This window comes from Apium graveolens, chromosome 5 (genome assembly GCF_009905375.1).
Source record: "Apium graveolens cultivar Ventura chromosome 5, ASM990537v1, whole genome shotgun sequence".
Classification (NCBI taxonomy): domain Eukaryota; kingdom Viridiplantae; phylum Streptophyta; class Magnoliopsida; order Apiales; family Apiaceae; genus Apium; species Apium graveolens.
Window position 1 is genome coordinate 296,071,910 of NC_133651.1, and position 11,514 is coordinate 296,083,423.

The following is an 11,514-nucleotide window of genomic DNA, read 5'->3' on the forward strand; positions in this document are numbered from 1 at the left end:
TGATTTTTGAAATTTTGAGCTTATTTATATGATTAGGGGTGTCTAACTCTGTTGTTTATGTTTGAATTTTGTTATATATATAAATATACATATCAAATTATATCAAATTAGCTTTTGAATGAGTTATTTCCAAAATTATTCCTGTAATAGTAACATCTATTAAATAAAATTAACGAAATACAATCGAGTGTTAAAAATATTAAACTTGAGGTATGTGCATGTCTATTAATATATGTTAACCATTTTTATACAAAATAATTATAATCCCGACCATCATCTTATAATTAAGACAAAAATATATGTTAACAAAGTGCTAACTCTGTTTTTTAATATTCGCTTAACTTTTCTACATTTATTTCTAAGTATTTTGATATGTTAAAATCATAATTTTAATTTTTTTTCTAAATAAAAATATATAACTTAAATTTTTATTTAAAAAAAATAAAAATGATATTTTTAGTAGCTGCAATTTAGTCGCTCTCGATTATAACCCCCATATTTTTTTTACGTCACTTAAATTACATGACTGCAAGTTTAGTTCTCTCACAAACAAACTCATCTTACCAAAAAGGTACCAACTTTGCGATTCCAATTAAATATCTTTGATTTAATCATGAACTGATGAGATAATTTATATAATTGTTGTTTTAATTTGTGTATTTTATTTAATTTGATAAGTAGAATCAGATGTCGACGGCGGTGAATTCCGGTGGAGATCCGATACCGACGTCGGCTGTGTTGATGTCAGCGTCTAAGCATATAGCTACTCGATGTCGAAACGAGAATGTAGCGTTTCTCAAGTGCAAGAAGAATGATCCTAATCCCGAAAAATGTCTCGAAAAAGGTCAACAAGTTACTCGTTGTGTGCTTGGCCTGTAAGTATTCTGGCATCATCCATTTGTGGATAAAGTTGGATTTGTATGTTTTGTGTGTGTTGAATTTGCGAAAATTGATTGTTAGAATTTCGATTGATTATATTTCTGTGTGTGTGGAATGATTAGGGCTTTTCGATTTTTTGAACATTAAAAGCTGATTTTGTGTTTTGTTATGTGTCGATGAAATTGATTGATAATTGTGGATGCATTTCTACTAAGCTAGTTATTGATTTTTTTTAAGTACATTTATCGTTAGTCTTATTAGCTGATGTGATTGACCTTAATATGTAAATGTAATGTATATCTTTGTGTTTGTACGAGAAGCGAATACATTATGATATATGTTGCGTTTATTGAATTTAAACTATTTGATTTACTAATTACCAACTAACTTTATGAATCAGTCACCAACTAATGATTATGTCTCAGTCAGATCCTTTTAGGTGAAATTACTGTAGTTATGAACTACTGAGTAGCACACTCATTAACCAATTTGTGCTGTATTTTGTATTTAGTGCCTTGTATGTTTCCTCACTTTGCATTACACAAATGAAATGTTAAGTTTAAGCGCGTATGTTCGGGTTGAAATTTTCTCGATACTAGTTTCATTAGAACTAACATAAAGCTCCTAGAGCTGTTTATGCATTACTATCAGATAGGGATTACTATTTGATCGATGTAACTTTCTAGTACTCTAGTTGCATATAAACCAGTAAAATATTTGCTGGACTAGTAAACACAGTGTTTTGGGTTTTTCTCCTCTATAAGTGGAGATAAAGCTAACCCACACAATGGAAATTGTTTGAGAGGAGAAAAATCAACACAGGGCCAATTGTCATGTTAAATTTAATAAACACAGTTCACTTATCTTATACTTCCTCAATTTTTTTACTGTGAAAAAGTCACCGTCATAAATTTTGTGATCTAACTTTGAAGAACAGACACAAGCCTGCTAAGAACAAATCAACATAGAAAGTTGACATTTACCAATTCGTAGGATACAATCATAAAAAGTGGAAAGATGGCATATTCAATCACACATTAGGAAATAAAATATACATATCTTAATTTTGGAGTGCTCATTAATTCACCAGCATAAGCGACTTGCATCTACCCTAATCTCTAATCCCTAATGTTCTTCCTACATATTTTTTATTTTTTAACTATTATTAAGTCCTAAGGGTGTGTATGATCTTTATATAGAGAAAATGTTGTAGGACTATTAGTTGGTAAGTTGAATGTTATTTGGTCAGAGTGTGATTTTTCAATTTATTGAAACTTAAAAGCTGATTTTGTGTATTTTATGTATAGATGAAAATGATCAATATCTGTCAATGCATTTCTATTAAGCTGGTTCTTGATTTCGTTACCTGCATTTTATTGTTCATCTTACTAGCCGACATGATTGAGCATAATATGTAAATGTAATGTATATCTTTGTATTTGTATGATAAGCTAAAGAGTACGATATCTATTGTGTTTATGAACAATTTGATCTTACGTCTGGTGTGTTTACGGTAGGTTCTAAATGTCAATTGCCTATGATGTGAATTCCTACTATTTTGGTATTAGTAAATAATATTTGCGACTTCCTTTAATTAAGTGATGGGTATATAACTATATATTGGTTATTCATGTACCTTTAGTTGTAAGTTCCATTCGACTAATATTTGAAGGTTTACGTTGTGTGTTGATTTTATGAAATGATGCACGCACGAGATTTTGTTAAATTGTTTAGGAAACTAGATTTCTTCTTTGCCATCCTACTTAGCTAGATTAGTTGTCTGTAACATGTTGTAAATTTATAAATCTCCAAATAATTTTCATGTCAATTAGATCCTTTTAGGTGAAATCATTGTAGTAATGAATTAATGATTAGCACACCCATTTACCATTCATTGCTGTATTAAGTGACTCTTATCTTTCCTCATTTTGCATTACATAAATTAACTGTCAAATTTAAGCTCGTATGTCTGGGTTGATATTTTGACAATACTAAATTCATTGCAAGTAACAAAGAAAATTAGATATGTTTTATATGTTCGGCTCCTAGAACTTTTCAGTAAGAATCGGTGTAACTGTCTGGTACTCTATTTGTATATAAACCAGTAACATATTTGCACATATGTACAGAAGTCATCCCACACAGGGCCAATTGTATAAGAGGAGAAAAAGCCAACCCACAGTTGTCATGTGAAATTTAATCAGCACAGTTTATGGATCTTATGCTTCCCCAATTTTTTTATTGTAAAAGAGTCATCCTTATAAATTTTGTGATCTAACTCTGAAGAACAGACATAAGCCCGCTAAGAACACATAACATAAATAATTGACATTCACCAATTACTTAGATAGGATCATAGAATGTGGAAACATGACATATTCAATCACAGGTTAGGAAATAGTATACCTATCTTTTATGTTCTTCTTATAGTTTACAATATATATTTTTCTATTCAACTGTAAATTAAGTCCTAAGAGTGTGTGAGCTTATATAGAGAAAATGTTATAGGACTATTGGTTGGTAAGTTGAATTATATTTGATGAAACCCCACAAATCCTTTCATCTGATGCTATATAATTTGGTCAATTTCATTCTGCTGAAGATATTAGATAGTAACATACTAAGCAGCTATATGTTCTAAACATGGGATAGCCCTGTTAGAAGGGCCTATCTTCTGTCATCGTCCCAGGTCCTGAGTTTGATTCCGCTCACCTGAGAATTAGTAGAATGGATAAATATTATATAAAGCTTATAAGTTCACCCAAAAATATTATCTTTGTGCCTCCTCGACTCTAAATGATAAGAATGTAGTGACAGGACATGCTTAAAGTTAACCAAATATGATGTTAGGGGTATGTACTTATATAGTTATATGTGATCAGATGACAAGGCTTATAGTAAGAATTTAAACTTAAGATGAGTACGTGTACATCTCTGTCATGTCAGCATATATATAACACTTGTGCACCAGGCATATGTGTGTATCAAATAATTACAATGAATGTTAGTGCTATAATAAGTCTCTCTACAAGATCAGGCATCAGAGAATCCCTTTAAAACTAGAAACCTGAATATTCTAGGTACTGAGGAGAGTGAACAAAGCTATTTAAACTAAAACAAATGATTATCCAAATAGAACAAGGTGACAAATTTTCAGAGTCCTCAACAGGCCCTGTTCATTTGAATTGTCGTGTCAATAGCGACAATAAGTTTCTATTGAGAGTTCTTGTAGATAGATGACAACTTTGGACCATCACTTCCTCTATGCTGTATTAACACCCTGTTGTAGGTTATCAACGGAGTATATATTGTGCGCATATATATGTCATGCATAATATATACTCCCAACTTCCCAAATAGTTGTTTTAATTTGAACTATGTGGTTTATTTTGACTAAACTTTGACTTTAAATTTGAAATTGCTTTTTTTTAATAATTTATATAAATGTGATGTTGAATCTTATATAGATTAAATATAATGATAGCGATATTTATTTGAAATTCATTTGTAATCATATGATATTAATTTTGTGCACTACAAAATTGGCACAAAATTGGTTGATTGATGACAAAAAGTCGAATAAAACAACCTGAGTTTGTAATTTTAAAAAAATAATAAGTTGACAATTGTAAATATTTTTGGATTTTGCAATGCAGGCTAAAAGATCTTCATCAGAGTTGTACAAAAGAGATGGATGCATATGCTGGTTGTATGTATTACAATACTGATGAGTTTGAGCGATGTCGTAAAGAGCAACAAGAGTTTGAAAAAGCATGCCCATTGCAGTGATGATAATTCTTCTGCATCTATGCTCTTAATAATGTACAACATTTTGTAACAAGCAGCATTCAAAATCAATGCACCTCCAGTAGAACTGTTTATTGTCTGAATGCGGCACAGCCAAATGTTTATCGTACAAGATTGTTTTGGAAAATATTGTAGCAAGACTATCCTTTCCGATGAATTTGATTTATGAATCATTTCAATGAATATCTAACTTGTTTGTAAGAACTGGTGCATTGTTAACATAGTTACTCTTCAAGCAGGAGAAAAATATCATTGGAGAAACAAAATAGATATTGCAGGTGTTCTGGCAAAATCTGAGTTGTTTTCCTTCTAAATTATTTTGGTGAATTTACTTATGTTGCGTTTGGTTGGGGCAAACTGAATGGAATAGATGCAATTAAAGGAAACTAGTGGAGGTCGGAGATAACATTTTGAGAAAAATGAGAATGCAAATTTGTTACAATTTGTAAAGAAAAATGGGTTTGGGAATTTATTTAATTTTGTGAAAATATAAACAAATTTGGGAACTGATAGATATTTCACTCCAGCTGTGTTATTTCTTTCATGTCTGGGTAATGCTATACAAATAGCGATTTCTTATTACTCCTATTACATAACATATAGTTATAATGCACGTAATTCCTGCTTCGGTGCCAATGTGAAACTGGTAAAATTAGTATTTAGTTATTGGGTGGAAAAAACAATAATTTGACAAATATAAAAACCTTTAATCTTGAAACACTAAACCAAACCAAACAACATATCCCATCCAAGACTATATCAACTGAGCACATAATTCTGAATAAGTTAATCTTACACCTGCAATGGAAAAGGGAAATTTCAGTCATAGACACTGGTGATGCTGCATATAATATGCTCTTGCTCCAGCTTTAACTAATGCCAGATTCTCGTTGGAGGGAGTGACCGTTCAAGATAGCACCATAACTTCAAGATCCGTCAGCGAGGGCTGCATACCAATAAAAGTATGTTGTTAACTAGTAAATCCACAAGGATAAAATCCACCAAGAATATCGTGAAAATAGTTGATACCACCGAAAAACCTCATTCTTTTTTGCATCATGGTCCAACATTATGTGAGAGATCAATTATGCATAGGATAAACTAACATGATATATACCTGTAGGACCGAGAACGAGATCTTGAGAGGCTACGAGAGTTTTCCCTGGGACTTTGAGATTGAGATCGACCATGTGCGTAGTCCTCGTGGTCAGGATACCGTCCATTCTCTCCTTGATCAGCCCTGTTGTTGGACTTGAAATTTCTCTCTTCACGTGAATAGGGCTCTTCTGAAACTGACCTAGATCGCCTTGTAGACCTTTGATTTGCCACGTAATCTCTCTCATCATTGCGAGGGGAAACAGATCTAGATCGACGTGAAGAGTACCGATCATGCCTTCCTCTTTCATCCCTGTGAACAGTAGCGACAAATGAGAATTAGACATCCACTTACAATCCATATTAATATATACTTTGAACTGAATACTGAAAGACAGTACGGGCAAATTTCTAGGATCATCCTACAAAACAATCATGTCCCTGCCTCGGATGTTCAAACTTTTCCATGGAAAAACATTTAAAAACAAAAAAAAAATCAAGTAATCTAACAGTCTCAAGAGGTAGAGAAATATCACATCTTCCCCACACAAAAGCAATTGAAGCCTGACCTTTACCTGCCTCTTTTTCAGTGTTCCAGAAAAACATAAAAAACTTTCATCATAACACTTTTTACGCTCATGGATTGCTGGTACTTCAGCATCTCATAACTTCACAGCTCTTCTAGCTCCAACTTCTACAAACCTCACACTATCTTTAAAACGATATTTTCATCATAAGCAACCACTATAACTTTGAGGGGATTCCATTTGGAGGTGGCCTCTTTCTTTGGGCAACTATATGCGATTTTTTCTTTCTCTAACTGGATATATGCAACACATCAAGATATCAAACTAGGAAATAAAATGGAAGACTTGTTACTGTATAATATCTTGCACTATGTTTACCGTCTTTGTTTTAAAGATCGTGGAAACCTTAAACAGTTACACGCAGTGTCATTAGAAAACGGTGCATGCAACCGTAGATTATGGACGAACTTAGAGACATCTGTAGAGGCTTAAATATAAAGGCAAGTAAGGGATCTTTGACTTTATGGTCTCTTTCCCTTTTGTCTTTATTAGGCCAGAATTCTTTAAATCTCTGATTCACTTTAAAGAATCTGCATGAACAACATTATCAGCAGACTGATCCTAAACAGGGAAGTATATGCATCATTAAACAACTCAATGATGGAAAACAGATAGAAATGGTATGATCAAGCCGATACGATGACACTTTAGTCACTAATTGGCCTTCATGAATCTAGGAATTAGCAGAAAATTTAAAACTATTTAAAAAAAACAAATTAAAAGCTTTATAAGCCCTTTTTCCCCAGCGGTCAGGAGCAGATGCAGCAATTAACTAACACAGGATATCATAATGGAAAAAAGTATGTCAACAGTAAAAACCTACTGCTTCAACAGAATATAAGTCTGAGCAAGACAATGCAACTCTTAATTCAAAATTAGAAAGCATTGTAAACTGCAAACATGGGCATAGAAAAGAAATAAGCTGCTATAAACCTAGAAGCATGGAAGGAAGATTTTTAAGCAACTCGTAAATAAGTACTAAATATGCACATACAACCAAAGAAGATTAATCTATCAAAAACAATTACAGATATTGTGAAAGTCCTAACAAACAACAATGCAAATATTAACTGAAAAAATAAACCATGACATAACTGAGCAAATATTATTTAATGCTCAGGTAAATGAATGGCAAAGTAATTGAGAAAATAAACTATAACATAACTGAGCAAATGCTACTAAATGCTCAAAAAAATGGGTGGCCGAATTTTCGGGGAAAGATTTCCTTTTTTTCATTCATCTCTTAGTTTAATAAATATTTTCTTGCAAGTTATTAAAGGCATTAAACCCTCAAGTCCATATAATTTCAAACTAACAAGCCTTAATCTTGACAGAAGAAACACTAACATGCCTTAATGGCCAAACCGTTTAGCAAGCAGCTAGGCCTATAATTTTCCATTCATGAGTTACTACACAGCTTAGGATTTCACATGAAAAACAAATATCACATGCAATTATAAAAGCTCCTCACAAAGTACCTGTACTACTAACAATGCAACAAATTTTGAAATTTAAATCTTCCTAAGAAACAGGTAGGCAACAAAGTGACTTGATCTAAATGCTAAATTTCGTAAAACATGTTTACAAGCATTAACAATTAGCATCGGCTGATTTTCCTTAATTTATAAAGGCACTTCGTATATTCCCTATTACACACTGAAATATGAATTATATTTAATAAATTCATTACGTTTCCTTTTTTAAAAAGGTAATAGACAACCACATCTAGCCAGATATATTAAATGTATAGAGAAATTACATATGACCCATCCCAGAAAAAAAACTATAATTTGATTATACAATGATAAGACGGACTTTGCTTGATAAGATATTCAGCTTCCATTGTATGATGTTATCTAATTTTCGAAAGAAACATACGAGTACTTAGATTAAGCTCGATCATGCCAAAAATGCTTCTAGGAAACAATTAGGCAATTTAAAAGGGAGAAAAGACTACATTATCACAAGCACATCCAAATTTCCATTACACCTTTTGAATAGGATGCAACAAGAAAACGTATATAAACACTCAGATGAATAGCTTCCACATAAAGGGTAACGTGTTAAAAAAAATCATCTTTTATTTAAGTATTAAGGAACAAATATCAGACCTGGAGGCACGTCTTGGTGGAGAAAGAGAACGTGAATAAGCTGTGACAGTAAACAGTACAAAAGTTTAGCGAATACATATATTTCCATGCTAATGGTGGACTGCCATCAGTCACAAAATAAACTACAATATGGCTAAACATTATCAATATTTTAATGTAAGGATTAAAGGTTAAAACTAACAGCGATATCTGCGCCTTGGTGACCTTGAGCGACTTCGCCTCCCATAACTTTCACGTCCACTACTGAAAGAACAAAAGAACAAAAAACGAATGTTAGTGCATGCTATGCATGTCATATTGTCTTACAATTCTGAAGTTGCAAGAGAATAGTAGACCAAGAAAATCCCACACCTCACACGTGACAACCTACGCATTTCTTGTGGAGTTTTCCTGTTTTCTTCAGCAAAAACAATTCTAATTTCCCGTCCTCCGATTAGTGAGTTATTCAGTCGCTTTTTTGCCTCCGCAGCATCATCTGCAAAACGGAACTTCACAAACCCAAAGCCTCTTGCTTCCCTGAAAATTTATTAGAACTGTAAGCCGCAGGATCCGCAAATGAAACATGCTAGATAAGAAAAAATACTCATCTGCACAGTTATAGACTTAAACCTTTATCTCTATCACTGTGCCGCATGTGTTTCAAATTGTAATTCATGAGATAAAAACTAATATTTTCAAATATATGAGCACAATTACTCATACATTCACAGAATATAGTGCTCCAAAGAGAAGACAAATGTGTATGAGACCTCCTGTTGATTCTACTTCCAAAAGTAAAAATAATCCTCTTGGACTATTCACTAAATGTTTTCTTTAGCTTTTGCATTCAACAATCTCTGGATTTTTCTTTTAGAGTATAGCTATTCTTTTATAATTGGACGTATATGATGAACTTGATAATTCATATCATTCCCTCCTAGAAAATTCATTATCAAATTCCAGCCGCTCCAATTGCCTGAACCTAAGTTACTCGGACTTGGCTAAAAGTATCAGACATGGATACGTGTCCAAGTATCGTACTTGGCACCGTTTTGAAGAATATACATGTTTTTGGCCTTAAATAGGTGTCCAAGTCCGAGTGTCCATGTCCAAGTGTCAAGTGTCCGACACTGGTAAAATGAATAGTCCAAGTAACATAGACCACAACTCTCTTAACTATCCAAATGAAACTAGAAACATGAAATAAGGCAGATGTCCACTCCTAGCAGAGATGACGTGGGCGAAACTAACGGTAATAAAGAAGGAATTTTGTGAATAAATACAACTTTGTTAATAACAATGCATAGTGCAGGTGAATAAGTTGCGGAAAAAAATACCCGGTATAGTAATTCTTAGGAATATAGACATCTTTCACTGGACCAAATCTTTCAAAAGGAACTCTAAGATCTTCCACCCTGCAACATATAAGTAAGCAGATCATCAAAATATCCCGTGCCAATTCCTGGAAAAGATACGCTAATATTTGCATCGGTGACCATACAAAGTCAGGTATCAAAACCTGGTCTACTCTTCCATGTACAGAGTCATATCATAATATAAACAAATTTCATAACCGTATAATCATACGAAATGTACTTGACCCACTAGATGGAAAGATTTTCAAAAAGATCGTTCCTTCTTTTCTTTTCATTTCAATTTCCTCTTCTACTTGTAACAGCGTTGTAAATGTCGAAATTTAGGCCCCTTTCACTAATCACAAAATATTTTTCCTATTTTTCCTACATTTATTTGCTTAGATAAATTAGTCAACTGAAAATACTGTGCAACTTGCAAGTGAAAGAAAAAAAAGACAAACGTAAGTGAGGAAAATATACACATCCTAATAACTATTAAAATGAAATATTTCTTACGAACTTGCTTTCGTATCCAATATCCAATAGAAAATACAGTGCAAGTGAAAGAAAAACGAGCAACAGAAGTAAGGAAAATATACATCCCAATAAGTTGGAAACTTTCTTACGAATTTGCTTTCCTATCTAACATTTCTAAAAAACAGCAATCTACGCCACAGCAAACAAGACCTTGATAGCCTTTCTTACTCAATTTCAAAAATAACGATATGAACTTCAAAAACAATAAACTTATAAATTCCGATAACCTAAATAAACAATCATCCTATAACAATGTTCAAGCCCGAGAATTCAAAATAAGCGAAAAAATTACAATTAAAGTAAACACAGTAAGGGAATAAACAATACAATACATAAATAACAACGAACACATACATAATCTACATAGATGAGTTTACAGATGTACATTACATGTAAGAAATAAATGCAATTTAAATAATTATATTAAAGAGTACCTAGCAGAGAGAGAAATGTTACGAACGAGGAGGCCGGTGGGGCCAGGAGAACGGCGGTGATGACGAGGATCGTCGTATCTCTTCCGGCGAACGGGACTGTAGCTCCGGCTTCTGCTTCTGTATCGTCCCATTTTCTTTATCAAAACCCTAACCCCCCAAATTACTCTCTTTTATTATGCACTTTTGGGCAAAATTTTAGGTGTTAAACTGGGATAATTAACATTTTTCAGATTTTATAAGATTTTTAGTGATTTTTATTTTATTTATTTTTTGAAAAATAGTGATTTTTAAAAATTAATTCGGCATTTCTTTTTCAATGTTCAATATTTAAAAGTATATTCGACTGATTCTATATTTAAAATCTAGTTAATTTGTATTAGTTATGTTTTATTTGTATATCTTACAATAAATAAAATTAATTATTTATATTACAGTAAAATATTAAAATAATAATTTTTGTTTCGATTAATGTTCTTGTGAGGACCCATTATTCTGAGGCACGTGTCATGTATTTGGGCCGAAAACGAAAGACGTTGTTTAGATCGAGGGGAGGTCAGTCCAATAAGAGGAAAGATGATTGGTTCAGCGAAGAGGATGACGCAGTCCCGGGCCAGAACGTCCAATTTCCCCTTAAGGCGAAACGAACCGAAAACTGCGAGAACAAAACGTTAACTTGTTACGTGTTATTTACACGATGAGATTCATCCATCAACACATACTTATATCACAC

The 11,514-nt window shown here is 32.8% G+C and overlaps 2 protein-coding genes across 6 annotated transcripts; one reads left to right on the plus strand and one right to left on the minus strand.

The window, feature by feature from the left end:
• The first annotated feature begins 463 nt into the window (after positions 1-463).
• LOC141659186 (NADH dehydrogenase [ubiquinone] 1 alpha subcomplex subunit 8-B) lies at positions 464-4,890 on the plus strand. The gene is made up of 3 exons (XM_074465958.1): positions 464-571; positions 682-875; positions 4,536-4,890. The coding sequence occupies exons 2-3, from the start codon at positions 688-690 to the stop codon at positions 4,666-4,668; spliced, it is 321 nt and encodes a 106-aa protein (XP_074322059.1). The 5' UTR covers positions 464-571; positions 682-687; the 3' UTR covers positions 4,669-4,890.
• Positions 4,891-5,372: 482 nt separating this feature from the next.
• Positions 5,373-10,980, minus strand: LOC141659187 (uncharacterized). 5 transcript variants are annotated; one of them, XR_012549662.1, is made up of 8 exons: positions 10,785-10,980; positions 9,796-9,873; positions 8,831-8,995; positions 8,661-8,722; positions 8,480-8,519; positions 6,687-6,898; positions 6,357-6,601; positions 5,959-6,094 (listed from the first exon to the last, which is right to left on the minus strand). XR_012549662.1 is itself a non-coding variant. In XM_074465959.1 (7 exons), exons 1-7 carry the CDS (start codon positions 10,913-10,915, stop codon positions 5,623-5,625), a joined length of 777 nt encoding a protein of 258 aa, XP_074322060.1. In that variant the 5' UTR covers positions 10,916-10,973; the 3' UTR covers positions 5,373-5,622. The 5 variants fall into 5 exon arrangements, 1 of the variants encoding a protein (XP_074322060.1); XM_074465959.1 differs by lacking the exons at positions 6,357-6,601; positions 6,687-6,898 and adding an exon at positions 5,373-5,632 and having other exon boundaries at positions 5,804-6,094; positions 10,785-10,973; XR_012549661.1 differs by having other exon boundaries at positions 5,957-6,094; positions 6,351-6,898.
• Between the last annotated feature and the right edge of the window lie 534 nt (positions 10,981-11,514).